This window comes from Hyperolius riggenbachi, chromosome 8 (assembly GCF_040937935.1).
Source record: "Hyperolius riggenbachi isolate aHypRig1 chromosome 8, aHypRig1.pri, whole genome shotgun sequence".
NCBI lineage: Eukaryota > Metazoa > Chordata > Amphibia > Anura > Hyperoliidae > Hyperolius > Hyperolius riggenbachi.
Window position 1 is genome coordinate 37,788,928 of NC_090653.1, and position 23,018 is coordinate 37,811,945.

The window sequence follows — 23,018 nt, forward strand, 5'->3', positions numbered from 1 at the left end:
AAATCTGATTGGCTGTGGCTCCACCCCTTTTCTGGATTTGAACCCAAATCACCCAATGGCCGACTCTACCAGGTACAGGTGATTAACAGTGCAAGAGGCTTGTGCCATTAATAGTGCAAGAAAGGCAGCAATTAAATATTTCCCTTAAAAATCGATAGGTAGATTTTAATTAGCTTTTGTAGGCTCCACCCACCTTTCTGAATATTAATCCCAGTCACCCAGTAACCAACTGTGCAAAGTTTGAGAACCTTGCCATTAACAGTGTAAGAATGGCTGCAGATTTCATTTTCCCAATGAAATTTGTATTTTTCTCCACCCACTGATTTCCTGACATTGTTCAGGTATGTATTTCGCTAATTGGCTGGTGTTGGCTCCGTCTATTTTTTCTAACCCTAACACACAATTACTCAATAACCAAGTTTGTGAGCTTTGCAGTCTTTGGCATCAATAATTTGCATTGAGATCAAACAAATCTGATTGGCTGTTTGTGGCTCCACCTCTTTGTCTGAATTTGAACCCCAGTCACCCAATGACCAACTGTACCAGGTTTAAGGCTTGTGCCATTAACAGTGCAAGAATGGTAGCAATTATATGTTCCCCTTGAAAATCAATAGGTGAATTTTGATTGGCTTTTGTAGGCTCCACCCACTTCTCTGAATATTAATCCCAGTCACCCAGTGACCAACTGTGCAAAGTTTGAGAACCCTACCATTAAAAGTGTAAGAGTTGCTGCACTTTACATTTTCTTAGTGAAATTTGCATTTCTCTCCGCCTACTGATGACCCAGCATTGCCCGCTTATGTATTTGGCTGGTTTTGGCTGTGCCCACTTTTTTTTCTAACCCTAACACACAATAAATCAATTACTCAATGAGTTTGTGAGCTTTGCGGTCTTTGGCATCAATAATCTGCATTAAAATGAAACAAATCATATTGGCTCCACCCCCTTTTATAAATTTAAACCCCAGTCACCCAATGATCAACTGTACCAGGTTTGAGGCTAGTGCCATTAATAGTGCAAGAATGGCAGCAATGAAGTATTCCCCTGAAAAATCAATAGGTCATTTTTGATTGCCTTTTGTAGGCTCCACCCACTTTGCTAAATATTAACCCCAGTCACCCAGTAACCAACTGTGCAAAGTTTGAGAACCTTACTATTAAGAGTGTAAGAATGGCTGCTGTTTACATTTACCCAGTAAAATTTGTATTTGTCTCCGCCCACTTATGACCCGGCATTGCCCGCTTATGTATTTGGCTGGTGTTGGCTGTGCCCACTTTTCTAACCCTAACGCACAATTAATCAATTACTCAATTACCAAGTTTGTGACCTTTGCGGTGTTTGGCATCAATAATTTGCATTGGAATGAAACAAATCTAATTGGCTGCTTGTGGCTCCACCCCCTTTTTGAAATTGAACCCTAGTCACCCAATGATCCACTGTACCAGGTTTGAGGCTTGTGCCATTAACAGTGCAAGAATGGCAGCAATGTAAATATTCCCCTTGAAAATCAATAGGTGAATTTTGATTGGCTTTTATAGACTCCACCCACCTTTCTGAATATTAATCCCAGTCACCCAGTAACCAACTGTGCAAAGTTTGAGAACCCTGCCATTAACAGTGTAAGAATGGCTGCAGTTTACATTTTCCCAGTAAAATTTGTATTTGTCTCCGCCCCCTTTTTGGTGATGGGAATAAAAAGTATCCTATACTTTATTCTAGGTAATGTACTATGTGTGTGCCAAATTTCATTCAAATCCGTTCAGCCATTTTTGCGTGATCGAGTAACAAACATCCAAACATCCAAACATCCAAACAAACATCCAAACAAACATCCAAACAAACATCCAAACATCCAAACTTTCCCATTTATTATACTAGCTGGTCGCCCGGCGTTGCCCGGGTATGTAATTGGCTAGTGTTACCTCTGCCCACTTTTTCTAATCCTAACACACAATTATTCAAGGATGCCCTAGTTTGTGAGCTTTGCGGTCTTTGGCATCAATAATTGGCATGGAAATGAAATAAATCTAATTGGCTGTGGCTCCACTCCTTTAAAAATCAATAGGTGAATTTTGATTAGCTTTTGTAGGCTCCACCCACTTTTCTGAATATTAATCCCAGTCACCCAGTGACCAACTGTGCAAAGTTTAAGAAACCTGCCATTGACAGAGTTAGAAAAACAAAAGTTTGCTTTCTTAAAACAGAAATAATTTGCGATAATTCAGGTTGGAGTGTGCTTAAAATGTCTCCCAGTGCATCACTGTTGAATATATGCAAATTAACCATTGTTACCCTTAAAAGCTAAATACACCTCCAGAACTGCTGGAATGAAATGATGTGTCAGTTTGTTAATTTGTACAGAGCCATAATAATCCAACATGCATACAGACTGTTTTGGATTGTTTGATCCTCATCAGTGCATGGCATGGATTAATTTGGCTCTATGCAGTAGGGCTTGTAACACCGAGAGGCACAGACTAACCAGCGAGCTCATGGTGACCCAGAACTCATTGGAGTGTGTAAGGGACTACAATGGTCCTAAAAGCCCCCTTACTAAGATGTTAAGAAAAACAAAAGTTTGCTTTCTTAAAACAGAAAGAATTTGCGATAATTCAGGTTGGAGTGAGCTTGAGATGTCTCCCAGTGCATCACTGCTGAATATATGTAAATTAACCATTCTACCCTTAGAAGCTAAACACACCTCCAGTGTAACAGTGTAAGAATGGCTGCAGTTTACATTTTCCAGTGAAATTTGTATTTGTCTCCACCCCCTTTTTGGTTATGGGAATAAAAAGTATCCTATACTTTATTCCAGGTAATGTACTATGTGTGTGCCAAATTTCAGTTTACATTCTAGCAGTGAAATTTGTATTTTTCTCCACCCACTGATGTCCTAATGTTTCCCGGGTATGTACAGTATTTGGCTGCTGTTGGCTGTGGCCACTTTTTCTAACCCTAACACACAATTGTCAATAGTCAATGGGCTCTATTCATAAAAAAGTTGTGCCGAAAAAACTCCTGGAGGGAAAATACCGCAGCGGTATTTTACACTTCTGGGTGGTCATTCAAAAAAATCTTGCCAGCTGCGATGCAAGAGCGGAGATCTCCCGCTGAAAGCTGGCGGTAAGCTGTCGGAAGGCATGCGGAAACACTTACGCCGGCAGAGTCCCTCTGTGCACTGCTCTCTCTGGGAGGTCTGTCCCACTTGTATGTAATCCGCAAAATCAGAGGAAGCGGTATTTCCCGTCCACATACCGCTTCCTCTTAGGGATGAGCGTAATGACCTAATTACGAATTTCCGAAATGTCGCGAAATTACTACAATTACGATTTTAGCAGTAATCGAAATTTCGTAATTTTCGCAAATTACGCAAATTTTCGTAATTACGATTACGAAATTTAGTATTTTAAAGTTTGCAAAGGTTTCTATCCCTCTAGATGCCTAAAATGAATAACCAACCAACTCCTCCTCCTCCTCCTCCTCCTCTCTCTCTCTCTCTCCAGAGATTTGTAGTATTTCAAAACCATACTCACATTCATGACATGTCCAGGGATCAAACCCAGGCCAACCACATGGAAGACAGCTATGCTCACCACCATACCACCAAACACACACTAAATAGACTGCTAACCTAAATCTTACTTGTAGACAGTCATATGAGACACATGCTGGGTGCAGGGCTTTGTGATTGGACCATGCGATAGAGTGAGGTGCAAAAATGAAATCATGCCTAGCAGAGGATGGTTTCACAGTGCTAAATGCTAGGCTGGCTGTGGTGCAATTGGTTAGTGTGTCTGGCTGGTAACAGCAAGGTTACAGGTTCAATTCCATCCAGGCATGTCTTTTCCTTTTGCGTTCAACAGTTGTCCAAACAGAGCCAACAGAGCCCCAGATAGCCATGTAGAGTTAGGTCACAGCTAGCCTGGCTGTGGTGCAATTGGTTAGTGTGTCTGGCTGGTAACAGCAAGGTTACAGGTTCGATTCCATCCAGGCATGTCTTTTCCTTTTGCGTTCAACAGTTGTCCAAACAGAGCCAACAGAGCCCCAGATAGCCATGTAGAGTTAGGTCACAGCTAGCCTGGCTGTGGTGCAATTGGTTAGTGTGTCTGGCTGGTAACAGCAAGGTTACAGGTTTGATTCCATCCAGGCATGTCTTTTCCTTTTGCGTGCGCGCGCTGCGCCATTGAACCCCATGGGGTATTTTGCGTGCGTAAAACTTTACGCATGCAAAACTTTGTGCTCGGTGTTTGGACAACTGTTGAACTCAAAAGGAAAAGACATGCCTGGATGGAATCGAACCTGTAACCTTGCTGTTACCAGCCAGAAACCCTTACAAACCTGAAAAAGTAAAATTTCGGTTGGAGACACGAAATTCGTCATTACGGGAGTGAAATTTCGATTACGAAATTGTAAATTACGATTTGAAAATTAATTACGAAATTACGAATTTGGGTCGTAATGTTAAATTTCGCATTCGTAATAAAAGCAGTTCGAAATTTCGAAAATTTCGGCTCATCTCTACTTCCTCTAAACTTTATGAATGGCCATTTTGTTACTTTTTTCTAGATAAATCTAGAAAAACACTGGAGAAGGCGGAAATTTCTCGCTCTGCTGGGGGATTGTAGATTTTCATGCGGGAACAGCTTTTATGAATGCCCACTTTGCTAAATGGACGGGAAAATCCGCTGTTTTGAGCGGAAAACTTGCGGTAAGGTTTTATGAATAGAGCCCAATGACCAAGTTTGTGAGATTTGTGGTCTTTGGCATGAATAATTTTCATTGAAATGAAACACATCTGATTCGCTGTTTGTGGCCCCACCCCTTTTCTAAATATTTAACCCCAGTCACGCAATGATCAACTGTACCAGGTTTGAGGCTTGTGCCATTAACAGTGCAAAAATGGCAGCAATTAAATATTTGCCTTGAAAATCAATAGGTGAATTGTGATGGGTTTTTGTAGGCTCCACCCACTTTTCTGAATATTAATCCCAGTCACCCAGTGACCAACTGTGCAAAGTTTTAGAACCCTACAATTAATAGTGTAAGAATGGCTGCAGTTTACATTTTCCCAGTGAAATTTGTGTTGGTCTCCGCATTGCCCAGGTATGTATTTGGCTGGTGTTGGCTCCACCCACTTTTTCTAACCCTAACACAAAATTACTTATTGACCAAGTTTGTGAGCTTTGCGGTCTTTGGCATCAATAATTTGCATTGAAATAAAATAAATCTGATTGGCTGTGGCTCCACCCCTTTTCTGAATTTGAACCCCAATCACCCAATGGCCAACTGTACCAGGTACAGGTGATTAACAGTGCAAGAGGCTTGTGCCATTAATAGTGCAAGAATGGCATCAATTAAATATTCCCCTTAAAGGGAAGGTTCAGGGACTGTCTAAAAAAAATAAAAATCCGCATCCACTTACCTGGGGATTCCTCCAGCCCGTGGCAGGCAGGAGGTGCCCTCGGCGCTGCTCCGCAGACTGCCGGTGGCCGACCCGACCTGGCCGGCGGCCAGGTCGGGCTTCTTCCACGTTCCAAAATGCGCCTCACGGCGGCGCGCTGACGTCATCGGAACTACTGAGCCTGCGCAGTAAAGCCCGGAGGACGCCCAATGACGTCAGCACACCGCCGTGAGGCGCATTTTGTAACGCGGAAGGAGCCCGACCTGGCCAGGTCGGGTCGGCCACCGGAGACCACCGGCAGCCTGTGGAGCGGCGCCGAGGGCACCTCCTGCCTGCCACGGGCTGGAGGAAGCCCCAGGTAAGTGGATGCGGATTTTTATTTTTTTTAGACAGTCCCTGAACCTTCCCTTTAAAGATTAATAGGTGGATTTTGATTGGCTTTTGTAGGCTCCACCCACTTTTCTGAATATTCATCTCAGTCACCCAGTGACCAGCTGTGCAAAGTTTAAGAACCCTACCATTAATAGTGTAAGAATTGCTGCAGTTTACATTTTCTCAGTGAAATTTGTATTTGTCTCCGCCTACTGATGTCCCGGCATTGCCCGATTATGTATTTGGCTGGTGTTGGCTGCGCCCACTTTTCCTAACCCTAACACACAATTACTTAATGACCAAGTTTGTGAGCTTTGCGGTCTTTGGCATCAATAGCCTGCATTAAAATGAAACCAATCAGATTGGCTGTTTGGGGCTCCACCCCCTTATATAAATTTAAACCCCAGTCACACAATGATCAACTGTACCAGGTTTGAGGCTTGTGCCATTAACAGTGCAAGAATGGCAGCAATGAAATATTCCCCTGAAAAATCAATAGGTAATTTTTGATTGTTTTTCGTAGGCTCCACCCACTTTTCTGAATATTAATCCCAGTCACCCAGTAAACAACTGTGCAAAGTTTGAGAACCCTACCATTAACAGTGTAAGAATGGCTGCTGTTTACATTTTCCCAGTAAAATTTGTATTTGTCTCCACCCACTTATGACCCTGCGTTGCCCGCTTATGTATTTGGCTGGTGTTGGCTGTGCCCACTTTCCTAACCCTAACACACAATTAATCAATTACTCAATTACCAAGTTTGTGAGCTTTGCGGTGTTTGGCAACAATATTTTGCATTGGAATGAAACAAATCTGATTGGCTATTTGTGGCTCCACCCCCTTTCTGAAATTGAACCCCAGTCACCCAATGATCAACTATACCAGGTTTGAGGCTTGTGCCATTAACAGTGCAAGAATGGCAGGTTTGAGGCTTGTGCCATTAACAGTGCAAGAATGGCAGAAATATTCCCCTTGAAAATCAACCAACTGTACAAAGTTTGAGAAACCTGCCATTAACAGTGTAAGAAAAACAAAAGTTTGCTTTCTTAAAACAGAAAGAATTTGCAATAATTCAGGTTGGAGTGAACTTAAAATGTCTCCCAGTGCATCACTGTTGAATATATGCAAATTAACCATTGTTACCCTTAAAAGCTAAACACACCTCCAGAACTGCTAGAATGCAATGATGTGTCAGCTTGTTAATTTGTACAGAGCCATAATAATCCAACATGCATACAGACTGTTTTGGATTGTTTGATCCTCATCAGTGCATGGCATGGATTACTTTGGCTCTATGCAGTAGGGCTTGTAACACCGAGAGGTACAGACTAACCAGCGAGCTCATAGTGACCCAGAACTCATTGGAGTGTGTAAGGGACTACAATGGTCCTAAAAGCCCCCTTACTAAGATGTTAAGAAAAACAAAAGTTTGCTTTCTTAAAACAGAAAGAATTTGAGATAATTCAGGTTGGAGTGAGCTTGAGCTGTCTCCCAGTGCATCACTGCTGAATATATGCAAATTAACCATTCTACCCTTAGAAGCTAAACACACCTCCAGTGTAACAGTGTAAGAATGGCTGCAGTTTACATTTTCCAGTGAAATTTGTATTTGTCTCTTTTTGGTTATGAGAATAAAAAGTATCCTATACTTTATTCCAGGTAATGTACTATGTGTGTGCCAAATTTCATTCAAATCCGTTCAGCCGTTTTTGCGTGATCGAGTAACAAACATCCAAACATCCGAACTTTCCCATTTATTATTTTAGTAGGATTAGTAGGATGACTAGTATCTGAGAAATGGTAAGTCCAATCTCAAACAAAGCAGTGAGACAATATCATAGTGCAATCAAGCTTCCACAAAATCTCCATACATCAGATCAAAAGCACCTATAAATCTCCTGCTCACCCTTTCTTGCCGCTGTCCACACTCACAGACAGCTGTCCACGCTTTGGGTGTGCAGTGTTAGCCTCAATGCTCTGAATTACAATCCACTTCCACAGTGTGATAGCAGGATACCAGGCCTGACAGGCATATATCTATAAACTAAAAAGACTCCCAATAGTGTAAAATCCACGGTTTATTCCATAAAACTGAAGAGTAATACTCACAAACATCAATGTAAAAAGCGCTTTGTATGATTAAAACACCCAGAGGACGTCTCCTCCTGCTGCTGGTCACTTCCCTTCCAGGCTCCGCCCTACGCGTTACGTCATACGACTCATCAGGGGCTATTGGTTGGGAAGTGACCCAGCAGTCTCTTATATTCCCATATCTCATTTGCATACACATCTCATAAAACCTCATAACCCACCTATCCTTGCTCAATTCTTACTTGTATGGGATCCGCTCTCCATACCTTCCATTAAGCGTAATTCTTGTGTTCATATATACCTAGCAGTGTTGCTTGCGAATTTTCGCCAAAGCCATTTTCGCATCGAAAATCCCATTTTCGATTTCGCCGAATTTTCGCGAAAATAAGTACTATTTTCGCTTCAAAAGGCGAAATTTCGCATTAATATTTTGCATTAATTTTCGCCTAAAGTCAGTTTTTTTCGCGTTGAATATCTAAGCCCCGTTAAAAGCTAGAATCACCAAATTTGCAGGGTATATTAAGGAGATATGTGGGTACAAGAGGAAAAAGAAATTTTTCAAAAAGACCTTATAGTTTTTGAGAAAATCGCTTTTAAAGTTTCAAAGGAAAAAAAGTATACATTTAAATGCAGTAAATGACAGTTACTTAAAGGGATACTGTTAGAGGGGGTCGGGGTAAAATGAGTTGAAGTTACCCGGGGGTTCTAATGGTCCCCCACAGACATCCTGTGCCCACCAGCCACTCCCCAATGCTCCGGCCCCGCCTCTGGTTCACTTCTGGAATGTCAGACTTTAAAGTCTGAAAACCACTGCGCATGCGTTGCCGTGTCCTCACTCCCGCTGATGGTACCAGGAGCGTCATGTGCAGGCACAGACCATACTGGGGCTGTGCAGTACGCTCCTGGTGCCATCAGGGGAAGCGAGGACACGGCAACGCAGGCGCAGTGGTTTTCAGACTTTAAAGTCTGAAATTCCAGAAGTGAACCGGAGGCAGGGCCGGAGCATTGGGGAGTGGCTGCGTGGGCACAGGATGCCTGCGGGAGACCATTAGAAGCCCCAGGTAACTTCAACTCATTTTCCCCCGACCCCCCCTACAGTATCCCTTTAAGCAAACCTAGAGGTAGTGTAAAATTACTAATATCAAAAGAAAGGGCCAAGTGCAAACTGCCAAGTGCAAAGGGCCAAGTGCAAAGGGCCAAGTGCAAGGGCAAAGGGCCAAGTGCAAAGGGCCAAGGGTCAAGTGCAAAGGGCCAAGTGCAAAGGGCCAAGTGCAAGGGCAAAGGCCCAAGTGCAAAGGGCCAAGTGCAAAGGGCCAATTGCAAGGGCAAAGGGCCAAGTGCAAAGGGCCAAGTGCAAAGGCAAAGTGCAAAGGGCCAAGTGCAAGTGCAAAGGGCCAAGTGTCAAATGAAAAGGGCCAAGTGCAAAGGCAAAGGGCCAAGAGCCAAGGGCTCTTTGCACTTGGCCCTTTTCATTTGACCCTTGGCCCTTTGCACTTGCACTTGGCCGTTTGCACTTTGCACTTGGCACTTGTTCTTGGCACTTGGCCCTTTGCACTTGGCCCTTTGCACTTGGCACTTGGCCCTTTGCACTTGGCAGTTTGCACTTGGCATTTGCTCTTGGCACTTGGCCCTTTGCACTTGGCACTCGGCCCTTTGCACTTGGCAGTTTGCACTTGGCACTTAGCCCATGGCACTTACACTTGGCCCTTTCTTTTGATATTAGTAAATTTACACTACTGCTAGGTTTGCTACAGTAACTGTCATTTACTGCATTTAAATGTATACTTTTTTCCTTTGACACTTTAAAGTCAATTTTCTCAAAAACTATAAGGTCTTTTTGAAAAATTTCTTTTTCCTCTTGTACCCACATATCTCCTTAATATACCCTGCAAATTTGGTGATTCTAGCTTGTAAGGGGGCTTAGAAATTCAACGCGAAAAAAACAGACTTTAGGCGAAAATTAATGCGAAAATATTCGGCGAATTTTCACCTTTCGAAACGAAAATAGTACTTATTTTCGCGAAAATTCGGCGAAAAGAATATTTGCATTTTCGCTCATCACTGATACCTAGTTCTGCCCTGTTAGAAGTCTCTCCCTTGGACTACCATCCTCCGCACCAACCCAAAACTACATTACCCACAATACCCAAATCTCGCTGTCTCGCGAGACCTTGGCCCCAATGTGCTCTGCGGAGGGACTGCACTTACCACAATCTCTGCGTCCCGCACTCTCGCGAGACCTCGGCCGCCATATTACACATCCAAAGGCCTGTTTATCCAAACTACATTACCCACACTCCCCCATCCTCGCGAGATTCTGACACTACTATCGGCCGGATTGCGATTATCCCAATGCGCACAATACGGCTATACCCAGTCTAAATCACGATCTCTCCGTTGGACCACCCCTCATATTCAAATCCTCACCGCCCATTACACAGTATATGTGTAATGGGCGGTGAGGATTTGAATATGAGGGGTGGTCCAACGGAGAGATCGTGATTTAGACATGTGTAATGGGCGGTGAGGATTTGAATATGAGGGGTGGTCCAACGGAGAGATCGTGATTTAGACTGGGTATAGCCGTATTGTGCGCATTGGGATAATCGCAATCCGGCCGATAGTAGTGTCAGAATCTCGCGAGGACGGGGGAGTGTGGGTAATGTAGTTTGGATAAACAGGCCTTTGGATGTGTAATATGGCGGCCGAGGTCTCGCGAGAGTGCGGGACGCAGAGATTGTGGTAACTGCAGTCCCTCCGCAGAGCACATTGGGGCCAAGGTCTCGCGAGACAGCGAGATTTGGGTATTGTGGGTAATGTAGTTTTGGGTTGGTGCGGAGGATGGTAGTCCAAGGGAGAGACTTCTAACAGGGCAGAACTAGGTATATATGAACACAAGAATTACGCTTAATGGAAGGTATGGAGAGCGGATCCCATACAAGTAAGAATTGAGCAAGGATAGGTGGGTTATGAGGTTTTATGAGATGTGTATGCAAATGAGATATGGGAATATAAGAGACTGCTGGGTCACTTCCCAACCAATAGCCCCTGATGAGTCGTATGACGTAACGCGTAGGGCGGAGCCTGGAAGGGAAGTGACCAGCAGCAGGAGGAGACGTCCTCTGGGTGTTTTAATCATACAAAGCGCTTTTTACATTGATGTTTGTGAGTATTACTCTTCAGTTTTATGGAATAAACCGTGGATTTTACACTATTGGGAGTCTTTTTAGTTTATAGATATATGCCTGTCAGGCCTGGTATCCTGCTATCACACTGTGGAAGTGGATTGTAATTCAGAGCATTGAGGCTAACACTGCACACCCAAAGCGTGGACAGCTGTCTGTGAGTGTGGACAGCGGCAGGAAAGGGTGAGCAGGAGATTTATAGGTGCTTTTGATCTGATGTATGGAGATTTTGTGGAAGCTTGATTGCACTATGATATTGTCTCACTGCTTTGTTTGAGATTGGACTTACCATTGATCGGTGGAAAAAGAAGTTGGTTTGACCCCTTAAGCGCAGTTGCTGTCTGTAGGGCTGGGCAGACTTGCAGCAAGGTGAGCGTGCCACCTGTTGGCCGTTAGTCACACATATAGAGGTGACCACTAATATAGAAGATACACAGTCGGACCCCATAGGGTGAAGGTCCCCATACGTTTCTAATTCAAACGGATCGCACTATGATGTCTCGTTTTTTGTTCCTTTTTTTCTGTATATGAATTGCGCCAACAACGGGAGAATCCCCTGGAGCACCAGAAAGTGGACGGTGGACAGTGAAGGACGCACTAAACAGAACTGTTTGTATTTGTGGACAGTGGGAGGGGGTAGCGCACTCCAGAAACATTGTTTTAACTATCAAGGTGTACATGTGGCATCAATTTTGAGTTGCAGCAAGCCCGTTTATATAGAGAGGGGGGTGGTGAGAGAGGAGCGCAATTGATATAACCACATATCTGAGAAATAGAACATTTTATCATATTTTCTATTTTAATTACAGTCTAAATTCATCAGGAATCCAGGCACCCAAAATTGCCCCAACTCCACGACTCCGACTCCTACACCACAGCCCTGAAATAAAGGATGGGAATAGAGTAAAATAAACACATTTTTCAATAGAGAAATATATATATTTACATAGAAAGAGGAACAAATGAGGAGGACAGAGGGACAGGGCTTCCAAAGAGGGACTGTCCCTCCAAAAGAGGGTAAGGAAAGAGTTCAATAAGGCTCAACCCCCTATTAAATCATACCAATGGGTGCAGGATCTGGTAAGCCACGCCAATCCACATGTACAAGGAAAAGGATTCGCAAACCATGCAGTAGTTGAACAAGACGCTGGTATTCATTGGGCTCTATTCATAAAAAATGTTTGGCGAAAAAACTCCTGGAGGGAAAATACCGCAGCGGTATTTTAGACTTCTGGGTGGTAATTCATAAAAATCTTGCCAGCTGTGATGCAAGAGCGGAGATCTCCCGCTGAAAGCTGGCGGTAAGCTGTCGGAAGGCATGCGGAAACACTTCAGCCGGCAGAGTCCCTCCGTGCACTGCTCTCTCTGGGAGGTCTGTCCCATTCACTTGTATGTAATCCGCAAAATCAGAGGAAGCGGTATTTCCCGTCCACATACCGCTTCCTCTAAACTTCATGAATGGCCATTTTGTTACTTTTTTCTAGATAAATCTAGAAAAACACTGGAGAGGGCGGAAATTTCTCGCTCTGCTGGGGGATCGTAGATTTTCATGCGGGAACAGCTTTTATGAATGCCCACTTTGCTAAATGGAAGGGAAAATCCGCTGTTTTGAGCGGAAAACTTGCGGTAAGGTTTTATGAATAGAGCCCTTTATATAGAAACTCCACATGACAAGTGTAAAAAACACAGGATCAACTAATGCGTGTTGGGCCTACAGTCTGCCCTTAGTCATAGTTAAAAGTGAGCCTGCAAGGAGAGGGCTATATGTAGGTGAGAGGAGGGTAAACTCCGCCCTATACCTCAACCAGCCATCTCCTTAAAGGAACATTACATGTATATACACAACATATAAATATACAAGAAGTTGTTTCATTTAATAACATAAAAAAATCTTAAAAGTAACGTAAAAAAAGTCACCACTGGAAGAAAAGCATGTTTGCCTATAAGGTCGCCAAAAGTACAAGTACGCAAAAAGAGGAAAAAAGGGAAGAAAAGATCACAAATCAAATATCAAAATGATGAAAGAGGGGAGGGAGGAAAGGGGGCTGCTTACTGGATCAATAATCATATGCTAAGCTTAGATCCCATCGTGTATTCAGGCCACTTGGACTACAGGTGCCCATTTTAAGAATCCAATGGGCTTCCCGTGTTAGAAGTAGCCTTTGTATGTCTCCCCCTCTCCTTGGGCACACTACTCACTCTACCCCTTGGAAACTGAAAGACGAGAGATTGCCTTTATGCACAGTTTCAAAATGTTTGGAAATTGCTGACTTGCGAAAAGTTTTCCAATTGGTGCCGCAATAGTGCTCGGCTATGCGGGCTCACAAATTGCGAGTAGTGCAACCTACGTATTGAATGCGACAGGATGTACATGAAATTACATAAATAGTGCACTTTGTATCGCAATTCACATATTGTTTAATGGGAAAACTATTATTGGTCGCAAAAGAAAAAATAGAAGCACCATTTTTGTGACAATGGCAGTAGTTACAGGTTGAGAATCCCACCGTGGTGTGCCAAGTAGGAGTATGAACCGAAAGAGGAGAGCGAAACAAACTAGGGGAAAGGATGGAACCCAAGGTACATGCCTTTCTAGCAGAGAAGCGGCATCCCTTGTTTAGAATTTCCTTGAATTTAGAGTCGGAGTTCAGCACTGGAAGATATTGTTTCACAATACTTGTAATTTTATTAAATTCAAGGCTGTACTCCGTAACAAAGGTCACCTGATCGTCTCGGCCCCTATCATGGTTTTTCATTTTTAGCAGCTCGTCACAAGGTCTCCTAGTATCCCTGAGACGTACCAAAGCCAACTGTTTGTTAGTGTACCCTCTTTGTTTCAGTCTGTTTTCAACTAAAGTACATTCTTATTCAAATTGGTCCAAATTGGAACAATTGCGGGCGGCCCGAGTGAATTCTCCTGTGGGAATGGCATTAATGGTGTGCCTAGGGTGAAAAGAACTTGCAAGCAGAACAGAATTGCCTTCTGTAGGCTTGCGTTAAGTTCTCGTGGAAACCTGATGAGATATATGACCTCCAGTCAAAGTTAAATCCAGGTAATCAATCTGTGTCTCATGATGGCTCATAGTGAAATTCAAACTGAGATCGTTACAGTTAACGTAATTCAGAAAATCTGCAAGAAGGCCGGGAGGACCTCCCCACACCAAAAGTAAATCATCTATAAACCTGCCATACCAAATGATATGGGAGGCAAAGGGGTTCTCATCTCCAAAGATGTGGAGCTCCTCCCACCAGCCCATGTATAAATTGGCCAGGGAGGGGGAAAACTTGGCCCCCATAGAAGCTCAGCATCTCAGGAGATAAAACCCCGAATCAAACCATAAAATAATTATGTGTGAGTAGGTACTCCACAGCCCTCAAAAGAAAAGGCCGTAAGGAAACGTCAAAAGTTGAATACTTCTCGAAGTGAAAATCTAAAGCATTAAGGGCAAGTTTGTGTGGAATGGAGGAATATAGGGAAGCGACATCCAGTGTCATCCAATGAAATCCCTCCTCCCACACAAAATCTACAAAGCTGGACAAACAGGACGAGTATCCTGTACATATCCAGGAAGTCTGGATACGAGGGGCTGCAAATGTGCATCGACCCACTCACCTAGGCGCTCACCTACGGAGACAATCCCCGCCACAATTGGTTTGCCCGCAGGAGGGGGGGCCCGGATTATGGATCTTCGGGAGGTAGTGGAAAGCGGGGACAATGGGATGTAACGGGCATAAAAATTCTGATAAACGTTTAGTAAGAACGCCCATGTTTTGTCCTAATTCCAACAGCCCCCGAAGATCACCAAGGAAATCCAAAGTAGGATCTCGGAGTAAGGGCCGATACACATCCGCATCCCCCAGTTGCCTCAGGGCTTCTGACTGATAGTCTATGACATCCAGGACAATGACCGCACATCCCTTATCCGCCGAGCGGATGACAATATCAGCATTGTTCTGAAGGGAAATCAAAGCCTGCCGCTCGGCGGCTGAGAGGTCAGACGGTGCCCTAGAAGACCGCGACAAATCAGTCAGCTCTTTTTCAATAAGGTCCTGAAATGTGTCAACCTCAGGGGACCTAGCATTGACCGGGTAGAATGGGGGATTAGAAACCATCATGGGAACCACCTGATCTACATCCACTCCGGCCATGCCTCTGTCATCCAAAGCCTGCAATGCCAAAAGAGTCCTAATGTCACAAAAAGAGGGAATATCCTCTATTGAATTTGATGGCAAGGACATGGGTGTGCAGGAATCGGCTGACTCAAGAGGACCCTCAGAAAAATGTTTTCTCACCACCAGGTTCCTCACAAACTTGTTAAGATCCAAGATGATGCGAAATAAGTCGAAATGATTTGAAGGGGTAAAAGACAGGCCTCTAGACAATAGGTTAACCTGATCTGGAGAAAGAGTATATTTGGAAAGATTTACCACATTGTGAGTGGCAAGTTCGGCACTAGATGTTATCTTACTTTCCGATTTTCTATGTTTACGTCCTGCTCGCCTAGTACGTTTCTTTTTTGCTTTCGTTTCTTTGCCCTTGTTGACTTCCTTTGAGTTTTGTAATAAGAGGGCTGAGGAATAGGAACCCCTGACGTCTGAAGTATGGGAGGGACCTCCGTTGGGTGAGTAACATTGGGAAAAATAGACTGTAAAGCCCTACGATTGGAATCAGAGACATCAGAGACATCAGACAGAGAACCTGAATTATCTGGGGAACTGAAACTTACGTTCTTCTTAGGAGTGAATTTTTTAAAAATAGATTTGGGAGATCTGTAGAAAGATTCCCACCTCCCTCATTCGTAAACTACATTACGACTGTAGTTGTTTGTGTCTCTCAAAAATTTCCATGATGATTGTCTCCAATTTATTGATATTATTCTTGAGTTTAGAGGTCAATTCATCATAGAGAACCAAAGTATCAAATGCTTTCAGATCTTGGTTTGTCTTGTCTATCTGCAACTTAAGATTAACCAATTTTTGTTCTTCATAAGAAACTATAAGTCTCATAAGTCGCAGAGAACAACCCGTCAGGATCTGATTCCACTCTATAACAAAATTGTCAGATTAGATTGTGGTGGGAACTTTCTTAATTCGTAAACCTCTGGGTATAATCCCCTTGCTAATGTAGTGTTTCAAACTGGTTAGTCCCACCAGAGACGAACTTCATCCATTAAGCACTCCAGTGTAGTATACAGTATGTAGAGTAAGTTCAGGTTGTAAACTGGCTGCGCCAGTGTCACACGAAAATACTGACATAAATTTGTTTCTACGATCTGAATCTTGCAACAAATTACCAAACGCATTCAAATTTGTGCTAGGATCAAAGCTATAACTAAACACATTCAAATTGTCAGTTTGTCTGGAAGGCACCTCAGATGAACTGATAGCTATATCATTATACACCGTTTCATTTGAAGACAAATCAGCATCTACATTTGAAGGTGGTTCCAAAGACAATATGTACGGCTGTGTAGTCCCAGTAGTCTGTATGGGCAACACAGACTCAGCAGAATGTTGCAAGTGACCACAAATATTCATTTGTGCAGATAAGTCACCACCTTGAAATGGTTTAGAAGGATTATTTAAATACTGGCCTGAAAATATAGTCCCCGTGACATGCCAGTAGAGTGTCCCAATTCGTTATAAGAAAGAGGCATATAAGTAGGTACATGGGCAAAAGATGGTAAACTGGAAGGCACAAGGGAAGGAATATTCAGTCTTTGAAAGCCCATGTAAGTAGACTGCAAACCCGCATGAGTCAAAGTATTCTGATTAGATGCAAGAATCTGAGACAGAATATGCGGAGTCGCAGCTACATTAGAAGTAGATATTTGTGATAGAGCCAAAGATTGAGGAACCGAAGTTACATGTGTGCCAGGAAAAACATTAGTTTTAGAAAAACATATTGGTTCGCACCCTTGTGAGTAAAAATAGAGTGTGCTAGGGTCAACAAGATAAATGCTGTATGTAGAAAAAAGAGGCCCTTCAAAAAGCACCACTCCAATGTGAATATTAACAATTAACATGAATCTTTATTAAACATAATCAGTCACAAATTCAGGGATTCAACCTGACAATAAACTCTAAAACCATAATAAAACATCCCATAAAAAATCTCCATGCTGGTAAATATTGCTTGCTAAATTAGTATAAAAGGGCAATGTTGCAACAATATATCATAGATCAAAAACAGGACAGCAGCTTCTTAATAGAACCTGCTGCCTGTGAGAACCCGGGTTCAGTATTGCAGTGCTATAACTTAATGAGGCAATTAGATTGTACAACACCATAGGAAAAATATAAATAGTGACAATAACAATAACACTTAGTGTATACCACCAAAATTGGGTTAACAACCATGTATGAAAAAGGTCCGCAGCATGGACAAAGTGCTATAATAGTGCAAATGAATCAACATTAATAAACATTTAACTGGTGATGACTAAAAGCAATGTATGTGCAAATAGGCTCCTAATGAAAACTGACAGTGCAGCAGCCCACAACTGTGTACACAGAGAAAGTGCAATAGGGCAATACTTAGCCGAGTTGTAGATAAGGAGGCAAGCGTGCAGCAGGAGAGACGGAAGATCCCCTCGAAGCTACCCCACTAGTTACGCGGGCGCAACCCCGCTTTGTCAAGGAGAGGAGGAACCGTGTGTTCACGCCAGTTTCCGGCGTTTAAATGAGTCCTGGAAGGTGTGCGCGTCACTCGTGACGTCACCGGAAGTGCAGTCGCGGACAGGAAAGAGGAAGAACCAGTCTGGTCAGACTGGATGCCTCGCTGGAGCGCACGGAAGGTAATAGTATACTCAACCACCAAGGAAGAAAAATAGAATGTAGAAAGTAAACAGTAAGACATGAGAAGTAATTGCATGAATAACTAGCCCATTTTTTGTATATAATAAGGACAATAATATGAATATATCTATATGTGTATGCCACACAAATTATAATAGAAGTTTTTGAAAAACACGCATTTTTACCTTGCAGTGACTATTAAAGGGGAACACCCCCACATCACATACAATGTCAAAAAGTTCATATTTGGAGCATGTGCAGCACAACCTGTCTGCTGTAAATAGCAGTTAAGTTCTAAAAGTGCAGTCCAAATGACAATCCACCTCCGACACCTGCCCTAAAACTGCAGGGTATTCCGTTTGGAAATTTCATCAAGTCCCAAATGGCAAAAAGTCCACTCAACGTGTGCTCGTGTCCAATAAAGGTTCATGGTCATTCCCTGCAGGGGGCTAAGGGCAGAGGCAGAAGTCCAGTATAAATCCATCAGGCAAATTGCACATTGCTCCATATTAAATTTCTCGATCAGAGTCAAATCCATCAAAACGTCCATTCAACAATAATAATAGCCACTACATACAGAAAGAAAGAGAGACAATTGTGAGATACATAAATGCACTAGTACAAGTCACTGACTTGTACTAGTGCATTTATGTATCTCACAATTGTCAGTGACTTGTACTAGTGCATTTATGTATCTCACAATTGTCTCTCTTTCTTTCTGTATGTAGTGGCTATTATTATTGTTGAATGGACGTTTTGATGGATTTGACTCTGATCGAGAAATTTAATATGGAGCAATGTGCAATTTGCCTGATGGATTTATACTGGACTTCTGCCTCTGCCCTTAGCCCCCTGCAGGGAATGACCATGAACCTTTATTGGACACGAGCACACGTTGAGTGGACTTTTTGCCATTTGGGACTTGATGAAATTTCCAAACGGAATACCCTGCAGTTTTAGGGCAGGTGTCGGAGGTGGATTGTCATTTGGACTGCACTTTTAGAACTTAACTGCTATTTACAGCAGACAGGTTGTGCTGCACATGCTCCAAATATGAACTTTTTGACATTGTATGTGATGTGGGGGTGTTCCCCTTTAATAGTCACTGCAAGGTAAAAATGCGTGTTTTTCAAAAACTTCTATTATAATTTGTGTGGCATACACATATAGATATATTCATATTATTGTCCTTATTATATACAAAAAATGGGCTAGTTATTCATGCAATTACTTCTCATGTCTTACTGTTTACTTTCTACATTCTATTTTTCTTCCTTGGTGGTTGAGTATACTATTACCTTCCGTGCGCTCCAGCGAGGCATCCAGTCTGACCAGACTGGTTCTTCCTCTTTCCTGTCCGCGACTGCACTTCCGGTGACGTCACGAGTGACGCGCACACCTTCCAGGACTCATTTAAACGCCGGAAACTGGCGTGAACACACGGTTCCTCCTCTCCTTGACAAAGCGGGGTTGCGCCCGCGTAACTAGTGGGGTAGCTTCGAGGGGATCTTCCGTCTCTCCTGCTGCACGCTTGCCTCCTTATCTACAACTCGGCTAAGTATTGCCCTATTGCACTTTCTCTGTGTACACAGTTGTGGGCTGCTGCACTGTCAGTTTTCATTAGGAGCCTATTTGCACATACATTGCTTTTAGTCATCACCAGTTAAATGTTTATTAATGTTGATTCATTTGCACTATTATAGCACTTTGTCCATGCTGCGGACCTTTTTCATACATGGTTGTTAACCCAATTTTGGTGGTATACACTAAGTGTTATTGTTATTGTCACTATTTATATTTTTCCTATGGTGTTGTACAATCTAATTGCCTCATTAAGTTATAGCACTGCAATACTGAACCCGGGTTCTCACAGGCAGCAGGTTCTATTAAGAAGCTGCTGTCCTGTTTTTGATCTATGATATATTGTTGCAACATTGCCCTTTTATACTAATTTAGCAAGCAATATTTACCAGCATGGAGATTTTTTATGGGATGTTTTATTATGGTTTTAGAGTTTATTGTCAGGTTGAATCCCTGAATTTGTGACTGATTATGTTTAATAAAGATTCATGTTAATTGTTAATATTCACATTGGAGTGGTGCTTTTTGAAGGGCCTCTTTTTTCTACATACAGGAAAAACATTAGTGCCACATGAATATTTGGGAATGGCCCCCAGACAGCGTGGGACAGAAGTTGGTACAACATGTCCAAAAGAGGGACAGTTGGGTGCTATGCGCTACGCTGCCACTAGTAGCATTCAGGGATACCTCATTAAGGCACACTGATTCACTAGCACATGTAACTGTAGCTAACTCTCGCTGTTACGCTGCACTATCCTTAGTGAAACCCTTGTATTTTATGTACCATATTTTTCGGACTATAAAACGATCTGGACTATAAGACGCACCTGGGTTTAGAGGACAAAAACCAGGAAAAAAATATACTAATCCTGGTGCATCCATGGTGCAGGAGCGTCTTGTGGACTGCGCTGCTCTACCTAATATTATAGTCTAATGTCCCCAACTCCCCTGGTCAGAACTCACTTAGCAGTGCCTTCATCAGAAATTTTTGGGGCTCATACCAAACCTACTGGACCCCCTCACTCCCCTCTGCCCCACATGGCAAATCACAATCTTTGAATGCCTGAACACACTAACGTCTGTGTGTCCATTTTTCATACACTCCCATGGCTGGGAGTGTTCTGCGTATGCTCAGTACGTTAAGACTATCTGCTCCTGCACAGAACGCACCCAGCCATTGGAGAACAAAGGAGGAACAGTGCATGTGCAGTGCCCTGCAACCCAATTGGATTGCGTGTACTTCGTATGAGCACAACAGATGGGACCGGAAGGTAATTGAGGGAGCTGATGAACTACAGGGGGCTGAGAGGAGCCCCAGGTAAGTAAAAATCCTTTTCTTCTATTCATCTCAGGTTTACTTTAATCACTAACTGACTATGGTAACTCCTGGATGAGTCTCCTGCCACCTCTCATCACATTAATGGGCAACCCATGTGTGGCACCCCAGATTCACTAGGGCCCCATACAGCTGTCCCCCTTGTGATGCCCTGAAGGCAGCCCTGTCACTTATCAAACACTGTTAGCTCGAAGCACTGAGCTGACCAAGCCCCGGTCTTACCACTCCATGTGGTCTCGCCTGTGCTGTAGTCTGTAGTGCAAGCCAAGGGATCGTGCTGCAAATGTCTCTCTCTCTCCTCCTCTGATATGATGCAGCTCTGTCTCCGTGCTGCACCTCCTCCACACTACAGTCATCTCATGTGTCCCCGCAAGTTTCAGTAATGTGGCCTGTAGTAACCAAATAAGACAAAGTGCAATGCACTCTCAGTATAAGTTTTTATTAACTACATGATTGTAGTGTGGAGGAAGTAGTAGAAGGATGTCTGTGTGCAGCACAGATACAGGGCTGCATCAGATCAGAGGAGGAGAGCGGCATTTACAGCAGGATCCCTGGCATGCAGAAAAAGCTTCAGCACTCACAGCTTCATGCTGTGGCTGCAGGCGGAAAAGGAGGAGCATGCAGCTGGATATGTAAGCTTCAGCTGCGCTGATTTGCTTTGTGAGGCAACAACAGTGTGTGGCCGTACATTCACACTATTATTATTATTATTTATATAGCGCCGACATCTTCCGCAGAGCTGTACAGAGTATATATAGTCTTATCACTAACTGTCCCTCAGAAAAGCTCACAGTCTAATTCCTGCCACAGTCTTATGTCTATATCATGTAGTGTATGTATCATAGTCTAAGGCCAATTTAAGGGGAAGCCAATTAACTGATCTGTATGGATTTGAGATGTGGGAGGAAACCGGAGTGCCCGGAGGAAACACACGCAGACACGAGAACATACAAACTCCTTGCAGATGTTGACCTGGCTGGGATTCAAACCAGGGACCCAGCACTGCAAGGCGAGAGCGCTAACCACTACGCCACCGTGCTGCGCAATAAGATGCACTGACTTTTCCCCACCGCTTTTGGGGGAGAAAAAGTGCGCCCTATAGTCCATGAAATATGGTACTTATCAGAATATGGGCATTTCACTTTCCTGCTACTAGTTTTGATTGCAAAGTCAGCTTTTAAAGTTTGACAAAGCCAGTATGGATTCCCCTTCACAGTTACTGCTAACAAGAACATTACATAAAATTGATTTCAATTTTTTTTTCTTTGCAGATCACTACGCTTTGCTGCATACACAGAATACACACATCTTGTACACGGGGCTCTTGGACCAGGCGTGCGGATACCCATACCTTCTTGTGTGGTCACACAGATACGGAGCCATTTCCCGGAGGCAGAGGGTGGCTCCTATGTGGGATTTCTGGCATCTGGCATATCTTGCTGGATATATAATTTTAGAAAAGTTATCATTACTGCAGTCTGCGCTTATAAAACTGCTCCAAAATAGTTGAGATGCTGTGTAAAATATGATTACTTCTTGATTGATATGCATGGGCCTTGTAGAGACTACCCCCCCCCCCCCCCCACTGCTGATATGCTAACTCACTCAGCTGATTACGTTTGCTTAAACTATGTATACAAGCAAGGCCTGTAGTCAGATCAAAGCTGATGTCAGTTTGGGTTTAAAGGACCACTATCGTGAAAAAAGTAAGCAGTTAAAATCTGACAGGACCAACAGGTTTTGGGCCAGTCCAACTAACTGACAAAATAGTGTGCAAGTGAGTAGGGAGGCTGGCTGGTATCTTACTATTTTGGCAGTTAAACTGTTGTTCAGGAAATGCTGTTGAAAACAAAGAAAACCCTGAGAATCCCCCATGAGGAGAAGGACTGGCCCAAAACCTGTCAGTTCTTTCAGATTTAAACTGCCAACTTCCTTCGCGATAGTGGTCCTTTAAAGAGAAATTCCAACCTAAAATTGAACTTTATCCCAATCAGTAGCTGATACCCCCTTTTACATGAGAAATATAATGCTTTTCACAAACAGACCATCAGGGGGCGCTGTATGACTGATTTTGTGCTGAAACCCCTCCCACAAGAAGCTCTGAGTACCGCGGTACTCTGGGCAAACTGCCACAATGTAACAATGTTCACAGACAGGAATTAGCTGTTTACAGCTGTCTGTAACAGCCAAAACAGCTGGGAGCAGCTACATAACCTGCCCACAGTAACAATGTCACCATGTAATAAATGTCAGA

At 43.2% G+C, this 23,018-nt stretch overlaps 1 protein-coding gene across 4 annotated transcripts in view; it reads left to right on the top strand.

The window, feature by feature from the left end:
* The window catches only part of LOC137528086 (uncharacterized), a 131,685-nt gene extending 108,995 nt beyond the window's left edge, over positions 1-22,690 (top strand). For all 4 annotated transcript variants that reach the window (XM_068249346.1, XM_068249347.1, XM_068249349.1 and 1 more), the window contains one exon: positions 22,036-22,690. In XM_068249346.1, coding sequence (XP_068105447.1) covers positions 22,036-22,270 — 235 coding nt within the window. In that variant the 3' untranslated portion in view covers positions 22,271-22,690. The remainder of the gene's footprint in view (positions 1-22,035) is intronic.
* Positions 22,691-23,018: the final 328 nt, after the last annotated feature.